At 45.6% G+C, this 21,289-nt stretch overlaps 1 protein-coding gene across 2 annotated transcripts; it reads right to left on the reverse strand.

The window, feature by feature from the left end:
* Positions 1–4,375: 4,375 nt before the first annotated feature.
* LOC110834832 (uncharacterized) lies at positions 4,376–20,609 on the reverse strand. Of its 2 annotated transcripts, none has more exons than XM_022074375.2 (5): positions 20,545–20,609; positions 15,426–18,213; positions 10,173–10,376; positions 9,843–10,041; positions 4,376–6,723 (listed from the first exon to the last, which is right to left on the reverse strand). In XM_022074375.2, the coding sequence occupies exons 2-5, from the start codon at positions 17,788–17,790 to the stop codon at positions 6,552–6,554; spliced, it is 2,940 nt and encodes a 979-aa protein (XP_021930067.2). In that variant the 5' UTR covers positions 17,791–18,213; positions 20,545–20,609; the 3' UTR covers positions 4,376–6,551. The 2 variants fall into 2 exon arrangements, with proteins under 2 accessions (XP_021930067.2, XP_021930066.2); XM_022074374.2 differs by having other exon boundaries at positions 20,465–20,604.
* Between the last annotated feature and the right edge of the window lie 680 nt (positions 20,610–21,289).

The following is a 21,289-nucleotide window of genomic DNA, read 5'->3' on the forward strand; positions in this document are numbered from 1 at the left end:
TTGTTGGACAGTTTTGAAATTATTAGATTTTGACAGGTAATTATGCCACAAGGATTAGTGTCTATTTAGAAGGCTGTGCAGGGCTACTTCCGCCATCTTGATATCTCGAGTTTCCTGTTTGCAGAGTCTGTCATTGAAAAGTGCCTCAAAAAGTTTGTTCTGAAGTGTTAGTGTTGTTTAGAAGGTGAAAATTTGTGTTCTGTGATTTAGATACACAGAGATCAAATTGGTGAGTCTTATAAATAGCAGAAAATACGTCATTTTAGACTAGAAGTTTAGCCTGGATCTTCTAACCTATCAACTAGAGAGTTGAACAAACGTACACGAATTTACTCAGAAAATTAAACAGACTATGGACTTGCCTTTTTATCTGAGAAATGTGAGAAAAAGAATTCTGAATTGTGGGTAGTGGGTAGTGGATGCCAGTGGTCGTATGCGCATTACACATTATGACAGCCATGGTTTTATCGACGATAAGATTCCGGGCGTAGGAGGACAATATGACAGTGGCTTAAGTCATGAGAGATGTTTAAGTATGGGGCAGTGTGGTTCAGGCTCCAGTGATGGACTTGCCGCCTCCACATTCAGTGGGTTGTGACAACTTTCAATTCGGTGTTAAATTTCCTTTGCTATTCGTAGCTCTCTGTTTTTATTTTAAGAACGTAGTCTTTCTCAACTTTTCCATTTGCATCAGTTGATGGATGGTGGACAAATAGAAAGTTGAGACCGGAGGAACAACGCTTCTTTGACTGGGGTAAGGATTCGTCTGTAGCCTTGAAAGATCGATAGATTTCTCGTGTGAATATTTGGACGAAAGACGAATGAAATGAGAGGGGACTGAACAAAATCATGCAAGCAGGAGAGAGAGAGGGAATTAATAATATACCGGAGCCAACGAAGGCATATTTTGGTTGAAATACGAAATCTGGATTGAAGTGGCTCACGACGCGGTCCAGTGACGATAATTCGGGAGCCGAGCAAATCTTCAGACTGTGCCACATATGCCGTTGTTGCGCTCTGCACTTGGAATTTCTCTCTCTCCTCGGCTCAGAGTTCCCACGCCCTTGAACACTGACGTCATCAGTAGCTTACCTGTTGCAAGGGTCACGCCGATAACAAACATTCTACATTTCTTTCTCGCCGCGTCGGCAAGATGGGATGCTGCACGTACCTGTCAGTCTGAAAGTGGGGCTCTGCCCCACCCATCAATCAGTCATGTGTTTTCCAAGGTGGACGGTTGAACACTGGTGTTTGTCAAATTGTGGTTCGCGAATTGCACATGTAGCAACATTTTTGTCATCACCAGGGAAGGAAATGACAGTTATACGATGATAATATTAAAACGGATCTCAGTTAAATAGGTTGTGGGAGGGGGTGTTCGAGTTTCTAGGTTTAACTGTCTCAGTAGAGTTAAAAAGCGAACTTTTGCGATGAAATATGGATGCTCTTTTTGGTGGTCATTTATAAACATGTTTAAAGTTCCGTGTAAAAAAAAAAAGTTGTGGCCTTCTTTCACGTGTTCCATACAGTGCAGATTATGAATTATGTAAAACAGAACGTTCTTAAGCTCGTCGAGTTTTCTATACGTCGGCAACTTTCAGTTCGAGTTTCATACGATATGTGTAACGCAGTATTGTATCGATATTGATGAAATTTGACATCTCGACTGAACTTTCTTGGGCGAATTTAATTTTTGTCCGTGTTTTTCGTGACATGGGCCTTGCCTCAGCGTCCGCGTTCATAAATTCATTCTCTGACTGTCGTTTGTGACAGTTTTGTGAGGCAGGTCCTGGGGGGGGGGGGGGGAGATGAACGTCACGGACGGCCTTGAAGGTGCAGGACATTGAATATCAAACAGAGGCAAACCCCACAAAGGGGCCTCCCGTTCCGGATACATTTAAATGAGATTGTATGCGAGATGAAACACAAGATCGTCAGATGTGTCCGTCACGAAGACGAGGGAATGGAGGAATACTGATAGAAAGACATCAAACCGATGAACAGTGATCATGATGGCATGAGATAAGCAAATGCGGAACGAATGCTGGAGGAACAAAATTATATATCTTTCGATCTGTCGAGGAAGCATGTTTTAAAATGGTAAGGAAGAATAGGGAAATTATTATTTTTATTTTCATTATCATCACGGTGATAGGGAACTTGCTTTGACAAAAGTTCCTTCCAGTCCCGGAATTGTCAACTTTGTAAATCGGCCATTTCTAGAAGATGGCGTAGGCCAGGGAATAACCTAACCATCGATCACTTCTTCATGGATGAGACAGAAATATCTTGGAATCAAATAACGAAAAGCCATTTGCTTCGGCGGACGCTTTCCTCGAGAGAAAGTTTCAATAGCATCTTCAGTCTGTCACGTTTTTCTCTGTAACCAAGGGTGGACAACCTTTCAGGAACGAGTTTCTCACGCTCTGTTACCAACTCTCCCAGAGTACTAACCCCCCCCTCCCCCGCCATACTCCAGCGCTCGGGTGGTAGCAACTGCTGTCTTCATCATCCGCAGAGTCGCGCTTCGACGAACAATATGGCGGGGTGCGTGGCGAATCAATTAGAAATTGAGACACTCGCCGTGTAGTCTGATGATGGAGGCAGCTACGACCTCTGAAGCCTTGGTAAACTTCCACCAGAGAGGACAGCCGTGGGCAACGTCAAATCCTACTTAGTTTTTTTCCTCTCTGTCTGTTGAAAATGTGTCCTCCGTCGTAGCCGTGGGAAACGCCTTGATGCAGTGGTTTCATTTGTCTTTTTTAGGAATCCCACGGGGCACGTGTGCAGACAGCGCAATGAGTCCGCGGTTGATTGATTTGCTCTGCCCCCCTGGTCTTGGCACCGCAGCCAAAATTCTGTGTTCCCAGTCCGGCCGTTCTGAAGCAACTGTAAACATTATTTAATCACGTGTCCGGGAACTTTCTTTAATTAATCTTAATCAATTTACATGCGTTTGTGTAATCCGCGTAGACGTTATAGAAAAATGTGATTCCAAGTGTGTTGGTAGCTTTCAGTGCCAACACAAGTCCGTAATTAATCAAAATATTGTACCAAGTCACTTATACTTGAATGCTGTTCTTTATCTCCTAACTCAGTGGTATTCAAACTTTTTTGTTCGCGTACCCCCAGACATAATTTCTCTTAAATTTTGTACCCCCAAAAGTTGTTGGTGTATAATTCAAGTTATACGTAGTATATAATCTACATCTAAAATAAATTAAATAAATTACATTACTGATTATTCAGTGTTTATCGTAAAATAATATATTTTTTTAAAAAATTTCACGTACCCCGTAAGATGTTTTCGCGTACCCCCGGGGGTACGCGTACCCCAGGTTGAATACCACTGTCCTAACTCATGAAATTAACATTCAGCATTTTGTCCACAGGATTTAGTGTTCTCTAACAGCGATTATTTCCTTGAACAGCATTAAGTATTTAATCGTTGTAGTGGTGACGGACTGAATCTTTAAAAAGACTTCGGACCAGCTTCGACCTTATTTAAGACTTTACACGGCGCCACAAATAAAGTCATTTTCTGTCTCCGGCAACAAAAGTATTTGTTTGTAGTTTGTATAGACTGGAATAATAAATACATAAAAAGTATTTGTGTTAGTGAGCCTGTGTTTGTTTCTGTCAGATATTTTGTCCTTATCGACTCTTCACCGAGATAAGACAAAAAACACGTTGATACGCTCCGTTGTAACCACTGACAAACAACTTACTTCTCGAAACCCCCCCATCCCCCTTGCGATGCGTCACTTTGTATGAAAATGTCGGCGCTTCGTAAACGGAACAGAGACATTTGGTTGCCTGCAATTTCGCGCGCCCTCAGTGAGCCCGCTCTGCGCCTGCGCATTGTGTTCCGCGCATGTTGACACCGGGGAGCATTCCTGCTCGCACCGGCAATTCTGCGAACTAGCGATGCGCAGTCGCTTTCATGTGCCGCGAACAAACGACAATCATTTCGTCGCTGTGAGCTGACGAAACAAATACGAGGCGGATTTCCGTTTGTTGCCATGACAACCGCGATGTTTTTAACCTGTGTGCAAATTGAAGAAGTCGGTGGCACCCGCATCAACAAATCCACATTTGGTGGGTCAAACCAAAACCAGATCTTTACCTCGCAGGGCCGAGGAATTGCGTTCCCGGATGAAACTACATTATTCAGTCGGTAACGAATTAACTGGTATGAATTATACAGATACGGCACTGGAACTTCGGTTCAAATACTCATTAATACGTAACATTCGTTTTAATAATATCCTGTCCGTGTGGCCGTCAGCGTCGTAAAGTGTTCATAGCACGATACTTACCAACCAGAATATAACTTTTGTAAGGAAACAAAGAAATACATGAATAAATGCGTATCGCCAGTGATGCCAACCTTTATTTCCAACACAGGAAATCGTACATCCTTTAGCTCACTGTTCCACAGTGGTTCATTTTCATAAATAAAGAATTACCGCCTTCTCTATTCTGATTCTCTTCAGTTCAATTTACTACGAACTTATCTAAACTTCGTCTTGGACTTCATTTCTTTCCATTGGCTTTTATGTCTTGTGTTCAGGCCCGTCCTGGAAGAACGTAATTGGTCTTATATATCGGACGTTTCGGTTCACTTGAAGTGAATTCTTAATCGTCGGTTTGTCAGCAAGAACCGAAAATGTTTTCCGCTGTTAAAATGTTAACAGCGGAACGCAGTTTTTCGACAATGAGAACCCGAGATCTCGTTCGCACCCGCGCCTTTTTAATTCTAAGAAAGAGTTTCATTTTATTAATTAAGCAGCCGTTGATAACGCAAAAGATGGTTCGTATGCACGTGATCCGCGATGTGGCTTCAAACCCCTTCACTAAACATTGTTTAACTAATCTGTGTCCATACGTTTATGACCCCCAATGGAAGAAATGGATTTTAAAATCCAAATATGAGTCAAGTTTGTCATAGAAACTTCCTTTAAATATTTTTACCTTAGACTAGTCCTACCTTCAAGACAACTACGGATATTATGAACATAATAAGTAATTAATATAAGAACTAACAGTCACTTCAGTTGTAACTAACAACTTGTCTTCTGAATTCTCTGTCTGTCTGTTTGTTTGTTTGTTTCATCGCACAAAAGACTTTAATGCCATTCAGTGGCGTCACTATATAATACAAGGAACGATGGTCCAGAACTGCAGTCTCCGTTTCTAATCAAGAACTGGGCAAATGGTGGACTTTGAAGACCCAAAACGAACGAAGTCAAAGTAGAATTCTCAGACAGACGCATTGAGCCTAAACATGGCGCCTGCATGTCACTTTTGTTTTGAAATTACAGGGGGAGACGAGATAAACTGTTCATCACCACCTTCCATTTGGAATTCATTCGATCAAGAGTGTAATTCTGACAAATTGCAGTGACTTTGGTGGCTTCACTAACAATGAAATATGCATTCCGCCTACTGAGGCATCTCGTTAAAATTATTTATATTTCATTATACGTACAGTTTTAGTTAAATTAATAATTCTACCTGTAATTATTTCTTAATAGCCAAGGACAACTTTACGTAATGACATGACTAATCGGAGATCTGCAACGAAGCTCGAGGCCTGTGTTCTTGTCCGAATAGGAAATGTTTTCGACTCAGACAAGCGGCCGTCAATCGTGGATGCTGTGTTGTATGGGACTTACGAACGAATTAAGACAAAACACGACTTCCCAGCGCATCTGCCAGACCTATCAAAGTGCAAAGCGATAGACCGAGGATTGTTACAGACCAGCGTCTAAAGAATCTGTAATTTACAGTTCATTTCACGACTCGAACCAAATGCACGGATTTGAAACGAATTCGTTGCAGACAAGTCGAGACGTTAGTGTGTTGTGGGTTGCGTGGTCTTCAGGAGTTACTGTGCGATGCTACCATCAGCTTCATATTTTGTACGTCTTTCACACACAAAACAGCTGAATTTAGGTACCATTCACACTTAAATAAAATTAAAATCCTCCTTTGGTTTAAGCCAGCAATAGGCCCTGCGTTTTTTAAATTAATTTAACCGGGACAATTTGCACAAGACTTGAAACTGAAAAATTTGATATTCTTCGTCAATTGAGTGTGCGAATTCTTTGTTTTGTTAGCTCATTTACGCTTGAGGACGATAACGTCATTCGTCTATTTTAACTTAATTCGTTCTCAGCAAAAAGTCCTCTTACGACGTTGTCCTTAAAGACATTATCTCCGCTCGCTGCAGTTTTTCAAGTGTTGTATCTCTTCTTTCCGAGCTCATGGCGTTTTAAATGGCGTAAAGACGACACAGGGCAACGCGTTTGAAATTAATTTTGCCTAGTATTTTAATTCTCTTGGAGAATGGTTTTTGTTTCCCGGAATACGCGAGATACAGCCCCAACTCATTCCAATCTGAAGTCCCTCCACCTTAAATTATTGGAAACTGCAGACCACTCTGGGCCATTGTTCCTTTTCACGAGTTTCACAGATCGACGTTGTTAACAAGCTGGCCGTCACAACTCAAATTAAACAAATTTGTGCAGACTTCGCTTAAACTGCAGTCATTTGCTAATGTTGTTATTATAGTTCAGTCCTCTGCCGCTGAATGTGCTACAGGACAGCTTCATTGCTGCCACCTTGTGGATAACTGCCGGATTAAATTTGTACACCAGTTTGCGCGGCAAGTTCCGGAGTCGTGGGACAGGTTGCAGCACTTTTGACCTGTAGTACGTCCTGTCAGAGAGAGAAAACATAATTTAAACTAACTGTGTCGTTATTAATCTGGGATTGAACTGGGAAACTAACAAGTTAACATTCATGATTGATTTAACATCAAAATCGGGGAATTTCTAACCGATAACTTACCTGTAATTTTATCATTTGTTTTGTACTTTTTTCAAAAAATTGCAGTTTTTTTTTTTGGTTCCAAGCTACAAAATTTCGCAGAAAAGTTACAGCGATCAAATCGAGAACGTTGCGATTGGTAGGACCTGTAGCACTCGTTCGCGCCTAACGAATTGCGTAGAAAATGTGCCAACGCGCATCGTCGAGAGCGAATCGGACGCTGCTGAGCGGAGCCAAGTCTGTTTGCTCTGAGCAAAGAAGAGATGAAGTCTTTCAGATGTGACATGTTGCTTGCCATAGCAGCGACCTCTCGTAGAGGCGTGATAAGATAAGCCAAGTGGCGAGAGATAAATTCTTTCGTGAAAACGAGAAATATTTCTTAGAAATGTGCACAGTAAATCTAAGAATTTTTCCAAACACGTAATTCCTCATCTATGGGAGTCACTGTTATTCTCTGCAAGCGTCAACTCGCGTTTGCGCGTCGCCGATAAACATCTGCAACGCGGTGGCCGGCAGTCGAAATACTTTTCAGGGTTTCTCTGCTACGAGTCCTTGGTTCTGACCCTAGCGACGACTACGCCCGGAAGGACGCGACATGAAGGAAAACCAACAGACCCTGTCCTGAGCCAGATGAATCCAATCCATTTCCGAAAAGTACAGTTTTATGTCGCGAGGCGTAACGTGTGAATAATTAGGACACGCGTGGACCGAATCTGACTAACACAGTCTCACGCGAAGAAATAGTTATGTCCTCTGTTTCGTTAGCTTGCATTCTATTCGTGTGGAATGTTTTAGTGTCAGTGACGAGTGGAAAATATCTCCTAAATGTTGTCTCTTGCGCGTGAACTGCGTCTGTATCGCCACTTTACGGACCACCAAACATTTGTGATCAAATTCCACCCGCAGCGACACGTCCGGTTCTTTTTGCGGGGTAGACGAGTCCCTTTTTCGAGGATTCCGATTCCAGTTAGACAGATAACGCGCGAAGAAGGAGTCGTGCTTCTGCGATAAGGAAGCCCATCTGCGAACTGCGGACGCCCTCGTTTCGAAAGGCGACGGGGTGAGTCCTTCTGCGCTTAGGAGACCGTGTCTGTGAGCGAGTGGCGTCGTAACAGTTCCCTGAAGTTCCCCCTCAAAGGGCGTTGGCGGCCTCCAGGAACAGAAATGCGATTACTCTCCCCCCCCCCCCCCCCCCCGCGTTCGTGGAACTATTTACGAAAAATTATCTGCGTGATGTAAGCGTGCAGGGTTGGAACTTCGCATTTCACGTGAAGTTCAGATTTCGTAATCGGCCGACTGACTACGCAGTTTTCTGCCGTATTTTTAGGACCTGGGAGTGGAATTTCCCCGAAGATTGGACGATCTCCGAACTCTTATCGCACAATTTTTTCGGCGAAAAACAAATTTACCAAGACGACGCATTTGTATGAACGGATCAGTAATCCTGATGCGTGAGGCGCACCAAAGTACCACGAAAACTGCAGATGAGTGTGGGAAGCTGCGAGCCACGATCTTCCCACTGGCTTTGTCAGTATTTGCCCCAGACACTGACGACGACCACGAGACTACATCAGGGAGGAGGTTTGAACCCGGGACCTCCGCACCGCGAGGCAAGAGTGCCAGTCACTCGGCGGCAGTGACGTTCGTCAACCGTGTGTTTAAATTTAGACCATGACTGAAGAGTCGATTCTTATGTAATCGCTGATCTCGAAAGCTCTAGGTTAAAGTGTGTGCCGGCATATTTGCTTAAATTACAATGATATCAGTTTATCGTAATAACTGTTGCAATTCGTGTCCAAGGCTGCACGTGCTGTGGTCACGTGGACAAGTTATCAACAGCTCAACGGCACCGAAAACAGAACGTCGTTGATTAAACAGAACAAATCAGGACTTTACGTATTTTTGCTTGTAGCCTAACTTTAACGTAGCTTGAAGGTGACGCCCTGATGATGGTGGCAGCAAGCACCTCTGAAACGTCGGCAAACTTCTTCTATCGGTTTATACGGTGCTACTCGCTTCCGTGAGAACGTGAAATTTCTCATTTGACTCGTTTCTGGAAGGCGACCGAGTGCTTCTGATGTCTCCTTAACATTCATCACAACCTTCTAGTGTCATTCGCGTGCTCTGTCCATCTAACAGATCTGTAAGTTGTCCCATTATGTGAGAAAAGTAATGCAAAATCTTTGTCCAAGGAAGCTAAAATAAATCAACCGATTGCATTTGCTTCTGTTCATGAGTTTACTCAGTCACTTCCTTCAGTAATCTCCACAAGTGTACAGTCTCCTTAATTCAAGCCCATTACATGATCTTCCGAAGTTATAATAAACAGGTAAATAAATTGTTTACGTAACCTTTTAAAGTCGAAGCTGTCCTAAATAAATTCACACACGAAGTTCAAACTCTGGGTTTACGTGTTTGTTCGCTTATGGCTCGTGAACGGATGCACCGATTTGCATCAAACTTGGCATGCTTATTTATTGAGACGAGGGAGGGGGTCATATGACAGTTAGAACCCTGGAAAAATGTCCTGAGTTCGATTACCGCTAAGCGTGTTTCCCGCAACTCGGAAACTAAGCACGATACCAGAATGGAGTAAGTCGTTCGCTTCAAAGGGGACACGCCGACCATAAGACGCTTTCAGAAGACGCCCCTTTCGATGCATTTGAACATGCGGATGCCACTGGAAGTACCTATGAACATGAAGTTGGAAAAGCGACGCTAAGCATCGCGACGCCTCCAAAATACGACACATTAACCATAGGTAAACTTTCGGGGGTAATTGGAAACGACGCTGGAAAACAGGCGCCGAGCGTCGTTACACCGCACGTCACGACGCCCCCAGAAGAGGAGGTCATATGTACATCGGAATGCTTTAAAGAATTAAGTAAATAATCCCCCTTGAAACGCAACTCGCAATTCAAGTTATGAAAGAAATCGCGAAGATTATCGGTTCTCCCACGAACTCAAGTATCGCGTAACTCGAGCTGCTTAAGACAGGATCGCCTTACCTCATGGCACGCGCCATCTTCTCGTACGTCATCCTGGGGTTGCCATGGCGCCGGCCCCAGAGCCGGGCAAGCCAGTCCGTGTTCAGGATACGAAAGATCCCCTCGTCGCGTTGCACCCAGTGGATGCAGGGAGAGTTCCTGGGGTCCTCCAGCAGGTTGAGCAGGAAACGCCACAACATGACGCGCTCGATGCGACCCCCTGAAACGTTTGCACTTTGAAACACCCAGATAGCATTTAAAGATCCGGTTCCTACCGCGAAGAAAACACAACGCCTCACCATTACAAAGATCAGCTGGTTAACGCTGTTTAAGGAAATAATCGCAGATTACCTTCGTCAACTTTGTTGGTTATCTTGGCTGGTCTGCCTCGCTTCTTCTTGGTCGGCATCACCACGGCGGTCAGCAGCTTGCCTCCGGCAGTGCTGCCCCCTGAGACGTGCTGGGGGTTGGGCGTGTGGTCCGTGTGTGACAGCTGGGAGATCGCCCGCTCTATGGCGGGCGGTAGGACTTGCAGTCGGAGGAGAGGCAGCAGTTCTGTGAACAGGTAATTTAAAGACGCCGTATCAACTGAGGGAGTACACAAGATGATGAATTGGAACTAATTTCTGACGGTGACGACTCTGGTAGTAGGAAATCCAGACGAAGCTGTGCCGAGCTTTTTAAGTGTTAATGGCGAAGTCTTCCGAGTTCATGGTTTTATCAGGCGGCTGGAGTTTAACGTCAGAGTTCAAGATTCTCAAACCGTTTTTTATCTAAGAGGAAGTTTTTCACGAAAATACATCGCACGAGAAACAGAGAAAAGCTCGGCGTGATGATTGTGTTTGCACTAATCGCTCGACTACAAAGGGGAAGTCGCCTCGTGCCGACGAGAGCTTCGGCCGGCCGGCCGGCCAGCCGATTAGATAGACGCCTTCCGCCACAGCGAACGGGGCAGGACGTTCGGTTGTCCGCATGCTTTTGAAGCCAACGCCAAGTAACTAACTCCGTGTAGCCAGAGAGGCCCCTGACCACACCTTAGCTGACACCAACTTTAATATTATCCTACATCTGGTAGAGTGACTGGCGAAGGCCTGAACTACCGCGGGTTCATTTTGTGCCTCAATGTCCTGAGCTTCACAGTGACGGCTCTCTGTCGCCTGGTGCGAAGGTTAATAATGCGTGGAGCTTTTCCTCCACTCCAACCTACACCCTCATGGCACGTGCCAGAAGAACTTCGTCTTCAAGTTGTGTTTTCAACACCAGCCGATGAACATTTCTGCCCGTTATTTTCACGGCAGGCGTGCATAATGAGGTCGCCGTTTTAGATCGATCGATTATGAAATTATTTAACGACGATTTACCAACTGCGTAGGTTGTATAGTGGCGAAAAGAGATGTGAAAATAACAGCGAATGATGACAACTTGGAACAAGGTTGTCGTGGCCTATTTGAGAAATTATGCGACAAGAAACTTGGTGATTGGCCCAAGTCAGCGAGAATTGGAGCCGTGTTTCGGTATGAAGGTTTGGAGGTTGTGATGGGCTGGGCATGTAGCTAGGATTCCGAACCTAGAGGAATGCATACAGATTTTTCTTTAGTCAGAACTTCGGACACCTAAGTGACGGAGGAGTTTGATAACATTAAGATGAATCGCGGTGCGAGGTATCGGGGGCGTTTGAAGCTGACCTAGTGGGCATTGTGTCCAGTGGCGGATTTTGGTTTCACGAGAGGTGGACCGTCTCATCCTGTCAGTTCAGTTCGGATTACGCTGTTCAGTGAGTCACAGCGCGTACTTTGGCGCCGGACGCGCTGACAGGAAGTCATCGCGTGCACGGCTAGCCTCGTCTCTCTTCGGCTTCCAGTCTTGACGTCCACACGTCGTACGAAAGGGCGTACGTATCGCAGGCAAATTTAATCAGTCAGTACGTACGTAGATAAGAATTGTTGCAACATTATCGACCTTACTTACGTGTATCACAAAGGAAAAAATAAGGTGATAAATATTACTTGCAATGATTTCAGTGCTTTGATAACACAATAATTCTTCAAAGCCTGTTCCCAACTCTTTCAAGGTCTGGGCTATTCCGAGGCTAAATTACGTAGATGGCTAATCCATCGTTCACGTGGTCAACGAAGAATGTGCTTATCGCTTGGTCTGTGTCCTAAGAGGCCGCTCTTCTGTATAGCACTGGAGACTGCACGCACCCGCGAACTTCTGAGGTGTGTGCAATAATTATTTCTTCAATGCTCGCTCCTTAAATCCTGCCTAATGAGAAATATTTTAACACTTTATAACCACAGGATGGCCCAATAATACGTATACAAACATTTAATAAACTCAATCAGTACGCATGTCAGCATTGGCACTTGGTGGGTTAGCGAATACAGTGTGGGTGTTCAGAACGACCACCGTCAGCTTCTTCGTGGCACAGCTGACAGCGGCGAGCGACCGATTGTCAAGTGGCCATCGAATTTCCTTCTGGGAAAACTTCTGATGTGGATTCTGTGTTGAGATAAACGGATTTAAACGGAAGGCTTGATCGTAAGTCCTCGCCCGAACTTATCTGTCGGCGTGTTTAATAAATATTCTCATTCTTTATCAGTGCTTCTGTGAGCGTGTTGATACTTTATCGTATTCTCTATTGGGAACGCGAATCAGCCGGGCCTCGTCCACACAGCTCACACTTCCGTGTACGTGGAGTTCTCGGAAGCGTGAGGTGATCGATTCTTATTTGTAACCTCGAAACAAATCACTAGATCGCGTAAAGCCAGATTACTGCCGTGACTCTTACGGAGCTACTCCGTGGTCTTCTGAAAAGACTTTCTCCTCTAGGATTCTCCGTGATGTTTCAATATTGTTATTTTGTGTACGTACGTGTTCTTTTCAAGTATTTCTATAACTGTATACAAAATTGATAATAACATTTTTAGTTCTGCAGTGCATCTCTGGATGATTTCTTTTGCCTTTGAACTATTCTTAGTTGGATTTTAAGTTTTCACGGAGGTGAAGATGGCTGTCTTCTGGGTCTTCGCGTCGTGGAACTTTCCCGACGTTTCAGAGGTCCTTTCTGCCTCAATCATCACCCTGATGATGGAGGCAGAAAGTACCTCTTAAACTATTTTGCCGTTGTTTCACTTAAGAATTATTCTACAGTGTCGCGGCCATGAAACTATTCGAGGTTAGCGCAGCGTTAGTTCTTTCCAACTGATAATTCTGAAATCACGAACTCTGATCAATTAATTATTTTCAGTATACGAGTTTTTTAAGATTTTCACACTTCTGCGTAAAAAGTGTTGTTTATGAGAAGTGTCGCTGGCTTACTATTTTCGATGAAGAGGATATTTTTTCTATCAGATTAGACCAGAAGTATTTCAGATAAAAACTGTAGACGACAATGAAATCGATTGCATTGTGATCGAAGAATTGCCGTTGATAAGAGCTTCTTCTCTGAAATCAGGCAGTCACCTCCTCCCCCCCCCACCCTGTCGAGTCGCACCGGGTGTCATCTGACGCTGACCACACGTTGGACGAGTGGAGTCGAGTCAAGTCAAGTCTCATCTCTCGCAGCCTCTGAATGTACCTGTACCGATTTCTGAACTAACTAACTAACTAACTAACTGATTCACTTGGTGTAATTTCCTCTGACTGAAGATCGGAGAATCGGACGGTCGTTTCACCTGTTCAGAACAACACAGCATAGGAACAGATGGACGTAGACACGTGCTGGGAGGGATTCGAACCCACGACCCCAATTTTAAATTCGTTTTTCAACGCGGTTTTGACACGAGAGTTCGCATTTGCTCTTCAGTTGTTTCGTTTAATATTAACGAGCCGCCACTGCTGGTCATGACGTCCTTCTCCATGAACATGGATATGTAATCTGGCCGCTTTCCTGCCTACGGCTACCAATCTCGCGAACAATCCCCGAGTATTTCCGCATTGATAAACAGCGATCATGGCAGGAAGGCCGAGTACTCTTATTTACATAGATAACGAAAGAACACGTCGGTCGGCACGCAGTCCGACGTGCGACCGGCCGATCGAGTTCCTGGACTCTGTTCCGTTGCTGTTGCGTGTTTGTCGAGGCTGCGACGGGAACGAGCCACTTCCGACAATGCCAAGATGTTTTTAAACGCGGTGGATTCAGCTGAGCCTCGAGCTCTGACGCCCCGTGTTCCGTGGTGCCTCGTAGGTCTGGACCTTGCAGATTCTAACACCACTCGTACTGCGACAATAAACAATCTGACAAAAGGTTAACGATACTTTTACGCCAATCCGCGTGTTTTGACGACATTTTGTTCCATATTCCTCCAAGATCCGAAATTAGTTCCGAGTAATTTTGATTTTGGATGAAATACGCACGCATTTTGTGAGAAGTTTCTTTGGGCACTAAGTGCATTGTCACCGTTGCACGTTCTCTACTATCAGGATGCAACGTATGCCCAAAAGGAGCGGCTACAATTTCTGCAGTCCACGTTTACAAGATTCCGTAATCACGTCCTTGATTAGTTGGCGCCACTGCGCGTGATAGTGCCGTTATCAACAGATACCACAGCATCAAGGTACGGCATGCATTCGGTTGCCAATCAGATTCGATCCGGTTGGACCGCCCACGGTCGAGATGTCCAATAGCAGTCGTCGTGCATCGTGCCGCGTGTTTCTTTCTGACACGACACAAGAGCTCGAGGGCTGTCGGTTCCTTTGTCACGACTATCTCCCTGCTATTTGTGTCTTCGCTTGATCTCAGAGACCTGAAGAGAACTTACATAAAAACTCAATCAGAGACGAAGTCACCAGCTCGCAACGTGACTGAGACGAAAATGGCTGTCTTCTGGCTTTGTGGTGGCGCTGTGTAGTCTGGTAGTTCATCGCCCTGATGATGGAGGCAGGAAGGACCTCTGAAACGTTGGTAAACGTCTACCAAACTACACACACAGCGCAACAACTACCCAGAACACGGCCGTCTTCAGACTCGCCAGACGGTTCATGCTGATCGCGATCTAGTCCAGTCCAATTTACTCACCCATCTCCACTCTTTGTTTTCCAAAAAGTCGGTTTCCGAAAAATTTCCGTAAAAAATTCTGTATTCGTTTATTCTCTCCACTTATAATTTACTTTCGATGACTTTTAGGGTTGATTTCTATGCTCATGTAAACCTACCATTATTGGTAAGACGTAGAGCATATAATAACGTCGCCAAACCGCGGATAACACTGGAATATAACGGCAGATACATGGACGTCATTGCTCATATTTATACGAGAATTCCTGATGTTCCTCATGAGGAAGATGTCCTCGATTTGTGCGCCTGAAATACGTTCTTCAGTTACCCGGCAAAGTGTGTCTGGAAGTGAGAATGCGGACTGTGAAATGTTGTCCAATATTGTGATGGGGAATTATAAAGCACTGTTTTCAGTCATTCGATAACTTCACGCCAGTGTCCTTACCGTAGTCGAGTTACAAATTTTACTGAATGGACAGTCGCCTTCACAGCTATTTCACGTTTTCCACCACATATCATCGAGAGCTAAATAACCTTCGCAGTTGATACGGCTTCATTGTCTGAGCAGGAACGTAGAATGCAAAAGAGTACATATCACTCACCTTCATCGTAGATCTTGCGGACAACCGCGTCGACGGTGAGGCTTGCCCAGCCAAATTGCTTCCAATGCTCGCGCGTTGGGGCACAGACCTCCAGGAACCGGTGCGTGTGATCCCGGAAGCACAGCATGTCCGAGCCACAGTCGTGGTCCGCGTTCAGTGGCACCGCCGCGGCGCTCTTGACACCGGCCACGGAACAGCAGACGTCCACGACCCGCCACAGGACTCGATGGACGGGCTCCACCGGGTACCCTACTTCGCACAGCCTTCGCTCGCCCAACAGGATCCACAGCAAAATGAGGACGCGGCTCCTGAGTGCAGAATCCTCAGCAGAGAAGGGGGGAGGTCCTTGTACTCCTGTGCTGAGTTCTGGTCCACTTGCAGTGCCCACTTGTTGAATGACGGTTTCTCCGCCTCCGGGTCTCAGTTCCCTCGACCGGACAAGCACAGAGCTCCGTTGACGAGGGGTACTTTGATCGTGTAGAATCCGCTGGGATTCTCTTTGGTTGTTTCGAGCAGACAAGCCACGGCCTTCCTCGCGCTGTTGGTTGTTAATTGCCGTTTCGTTTTCCAGAGATGAATTCCGTTCCGTTCCGACAACTGCACTTTGTACGCGGGGTTCTGAAGGAGTGCTTCGGAGAAAGCCTCCCTTATCTTCGAGATGATGTTCATCAGCGCCTTGGGTGGGTGTCACCACAAGCGAGTTTCTCGGGATGTACTCCCTTCCGTTTTCGATGACATTTTCGTCAGTAATTGGGTTGCGAGTTTTAACGGGAGACCCCTCATGTGGTAAGTCACATCTGTCCACCGAGCGCCATTTGTAGTCGTCGTCGTCGTCCAAATGAGACCTCTTGTGAGGGGATTCGCCCCTGTCCTCAGAAGACTGGTCACTGTCCACCTGAGTTTTGCGTTCGTCCTGATTGGAAATGAGTTTTTCTTCGAAACTTTGTTTGCCACATATCTGAGTGCGGTTTATTTGAGTGGAACGAAGCACGAGTGAGCTTTGTTGTTCACGAAGACTCTGTTTATCCGCATTTTCTGGGCGCTTCATTGCAGAAGACTCCTTATCACCGTGTCTTTCGGAAAGCGGTTTACTGAGGTTAGTTCCAACTAAAACAGAAACGTCAGCCTCACGAGCATTTGCTGGAGGTGAGGTGTGTCTCGGAAAATTCCTCTTCATAACTGTAGGCGTCATGCCAGGGTCATACGCGTCGCTCAAGATTGTTTGGGAGTAATTGACTTCGTCGCCGGCTGTCTCAGCCGTGGGACATTCTCGTACTGCGCCTCTGACGTTGAACACGGGCGATTCCTCAGCGACGTGGGTGAACGTATTTAGTGTTTCATCGTCTTCCTTTCTGCAGAATTTTCTTTCGCCGAAGGAACAGTCTACATTATTGTCTTCACTGCTTCTCGTTGGCGACGTAGTAGGAGTTGTCAACTCGTGTTCCGTGATGGAATACGTCCTTGCTCTCAACGGGCGTCCCTCTGCCTTGATGAAAATATCGTCTTCGGCAAGTCTCGCAGCTGTGACGTACTCACTCGGAAAATGTTCCCCGATTTTAGGAGGCGACGCTGAGGACGGCAGCCGACATTCCTCGCCGTTGTCTGTCTCCATTGAAAGCTGACTTCCATCTTCAGGAAGGCCTGTACCACTTTTAGAGTCTGTTTTAGTAGGAGCCAGAGGTTGAAGCCCTGCTATTTCAGGCATGTAAATTGGTCTCCTGCCAATTTCTATGCTTCCTTGAACAACTGAATGTCTGTTCTGAGCAGCGCCTTCCGTCATCGGAAAGTCCCGCGCCGAACCGCTGGTAATTGTAATTGGTGTCGATACCACCGTTCGTAATCTGCCCACAGCACTGGGAGCTTTCGCGCTTGCAAGCGACATGCAAATGGAGCCTTCGTTGTCCTTACTGCGTGGGGAAGTATTCGTTTCGCAATCTCCGACGTCAATTTCATCTTCTTCTTCATCTTCTTCTTCATATTCTTTACTGCAGTGCGATGCTGTATCCGAAGAATTTGTCCAGCGGTTTCGTGGTTCTAAGCCCCAAAGCCTCTCAGTTCCAGTGACGGCGATGGAACATCTGTAATTGGCACCTGTGCAGCAGCACCAGGTCACCTGCGTGTTTTCCTCCACCGCGGGATAAAACTTTAACACCACCGGGCGGGGTGTTGCCCGGTCATAGGGGCTGACCGGGTGGAAGGCGGAGTTGTTTGTCCCACTCTGATCCCCACCTGGAAATTTGCTGAGCACTGGAGCTGGGTCCGGCCTGTACCATGCCATGGTCTGGGGGCTGTGCCCCTTCGTGTTTGGGTGCAGATGATGCAGGGGCATTGGGGGCTCTCGTTCCTTGTTCTCCGACGTCACCATTTTTCGTCTCGGAATTTCTGAAATTCCTTTCACTCTCGACCTGGGACTCTTATATTTTTAGTACTCCTATCACAAACGATGTGTCTCGGTCTATATTGTGCTACAGAATTGTTCTTTCTTTGTGAACGCTACACTTTTGTGAGCTACGTTCCTACGTCCTGGAACTGCAAGGAAAATCACAGTCTATTCTTAGGAGCCAGCGAATATCCATTCTGTTCCGGAACACAATTGTCTGCGTTCGGCGTATTCTCTAGGAGCAGAAACGTCGTGCGTGCTTCGTTTTGGCGTTCGATTTTAAATGAAGCTTCAAAACGCACTCAGTGGATCTTCGCTCCATGAAATTAATATGAGTTGTAGGTTCGACGCGCGTCTCCTTTGTCGAATCCATTAATCCTCTTATGTCGCACTTAAATCCATTTGAGCCTAGAAGAAAGAAACACGCGCATAATCATATTACGTAAGCACCATACTACCTTGAGGAACAATTTTTTAACACATCATGGCTAACGCGCGCATTTTTCATTTAGAAATCGATTTTACTGCGATAAGAAGAGGTTCGGGCACGATGACCATGAAATGTTTGGGGGGGGGGGGAAACATAGATTGTAAACATTCCTATAAACTTCTGTTTTGAAGTTGGTAGTTTAGAAACATGGCGACGGTGATGACGTTTGATGTCATGTCTGACGAGTTTAACGTATAATATGAAGAACCTGAACAAGCAGGAAGTTTTTAAGTAAGTAATAATACCAATCTGTAACTGACTGAGAGGACTAGAAGTGTTTTGACCCGCGTGGTTGATGTGCCCTGCGAGAGTCGAGAGCTCGTCTGGACACAGTTATGGCGACGAGTAGATCGAACCCCGGTTACAAAGAAAATGTTGTGTCCTTGACAGTTCTTGTGGCCTTTCGTTCTCCACTTTACTTACCCATGAAATGCTAGTTCAGAGTATCCCCCGAACCACATTTCACTTTTAGGGCAAATTTGACCGATGGCAGCCTCTACGTTCCAAAACCAAATGTGACTCTCCCTGAACAAGAAATCTTAGCCTCTTAAACCCACCCCCGGTTTATAACAGAAGTATTTGGGAAATCAATCGATTCATTCACGGAGAGAATTACAATTATATTATTATTAATACAGATGTTATTAGTTTCTTCAATACGTCCTGAATGTGTCACACGAAATCAGGAATGTCTACGCCTCCAGTTGTGTGCAGGATGTTGGATGTTGGATGTTTATTTAAAAACGGAGAACTTTGCATCCTGTTAGTCACATTCTTTTTGAAAAAGAAAAATCATCACTAGTGAATCATGGGAGCATTTCCTGAGTCGCCTGTCTCACTGACAGCAAAATTCATACTCAACACAAACATTCCGAGAGAGTAAGACTTGAGGTTCTCACAGCGGTGAGTATGAAGATTTCCGTCTTCTGGGTTGTTGCGCTGTGTATCATCGCCCTGATGACGGAGGCAGTATGACCTCTGAAACGTTGGTTAAATTCGACCAGACTATACAGCGCAACAACCCAGAAGACGGAAATCTTTGTACTCTGATGACGGAGGCAGTATGACCTCTGAAACGTTGGTAAACATCGACCAGACTACACAGCGCAACAACCCAGAAGACAGGAATCTTCATACTCATCGTCCTGATGATGGAGGCAGTATGACCTCTGAAACGTTGGTTAACATCGACCAGACTACACAGCGCAACAACCCAGAAGACAGGAATCTTCATACTCAGCATCGCCCTGATGATGGAGGCAGTATGACCTCTGAAACGTTGGTTAACATCGACCAGACTACACAGGGCAACAACCCAGAAGACAGGAATCTTCATACTCAGCATCGCCCTGATGATGGAGGCAGTATGACCTCTGAAACGTTGGTTAACATCGACCAGACTACACAGCGCAACAACCCAGAAGGCAGAAATCTTCATACTCATCGCCCTGATGATGGAGGCAGTATGACCTCTGAAACATTGGTTAACATCGACCAGACTACACAGGGCAACAACCCAGAAGACAGGAATCTTCATACTCAGCATCGCCCTGATGATGGAGGCAGTATGACCTCTGAAACGTTGGTTAACATCGACCAGACTACACAGGGCAACAACCCAGAAGACAGGAATCTTCATTCCGAGAGAGATTTTGGTGGCAGATCGCTGATGGCGTTGGGCATTAATGTCTGCACGGGGTAGATTCTTGTGTATTTCCCTCGACGACTTTCTGAATTACCCCGAGAGCCACGATGTAAAAACGAAAATCATGACTTGTGGATCTAAGCTCTTTTGAGCTCTGGAAGTACTTCTGAACTAAAGCGCTCGAGAACGAATGTAGTTCGCTCAAGCAACGGTTCTCACAGTGTCTTAAGTCACTGCATTCGTCCACACAAACCCCTCGGCCTTCTTAAACGGAGGAGGACGTCCTCGGAACTCTGACGACTAGAGAGGGAAATGGCCACTTGGAAGACCTAGGTGTAGATGGGAGGTTAATGTTACAATTGGGAAGGATGTGGGCTGGATTAATCTGGCTCATGATAGGCACCAGTGGCGGACTCGTGTTGTAAAAAAAACGACGAAGACTGTCCAGAGTAGCGGAGGGACTCGTCGGTTCTCAGGAAGAAATCTGCTACGTGAGGCTACTTAGTTATGAGACTGCCACTTACCAGCTGTGACTGAATCCACAATGAAAACTCTGTGCCTGTGAAACGACGTCGATTCATCCTATGATCTGACGGACACTTACGGAGAATTTCGAGCCTGTGGTCCGGAGAGACAGCGCCGACGTTGCAAGTCCTACGGCAGCCGTCGAGCTACTGATTGCCCGCCCGCCCGCTCGTGGACCGCCTAATCCGATAAGATTCATGCGCCTATTGCAGGCCGGGTGTCCAAACCAGTGGGCCGTCGTACGTCGCGCAGATATGGACGCGGGTCGTGTTCGTTGAGAAATTACCGGGCGATTGAAAAATAACATCGCGATGTACAACATTTATCTAAACGTTTTAAAAAAATCTGCTCCTACGGCAAAGTCTCCGAGACAGCGATCAGCTAGTTAACGTTGTCGATTAAAATAGTCGCTGTTCCAGGAATCAAAATGCAAAGCTATCAATCTTGAAGAAGTTGGTTCATATAGTTACCACCACTAAATAAATGAGCTATGTTGCACAGCGCGAGGCCAAACTCCGCTGGAATTAAAGCTCACCACTGTACGCAATTCTGAGCCAGTTTCATCTACCTGACAGCATCTCCCTAAGATCTGTCTTAATGTTATCCTTGGTCTAACGGGTGGACTAATGCCACGCTTAGATTGTGTTTTTGATTCATAACCATCCTATCATCTCTGATTCTAGTCTGTCTTCGTGCAGTTGTTGTATCGTCGTTAAATTTACAAAGAACAGCCTTTTTGTCGATTGGTGAGATTTCAGGTTCTCACGGCGATGAGCATGAAGATGACCGTCTCCTGGGATGTGGCGCCGTGTAGTTTGGTACAA

The sequence above is a fragment of the Zootermopsis nevadensis genome, unplaced genomic scaffold (genome assembly GCF_977971745.1).
Source record: "Zootermopsis nevadensis isolate Lab colony 2312 unplaced genomic scaffold, Znev_1.0 Znev_ptg000010l, whole genome shotgun sequence".
NCBI lineage: Eukaryota > Metazoa > Arthropoda > Insecta > Blattodea > Termopsidae > Zootermopsis > Zootermopsis nevadensis.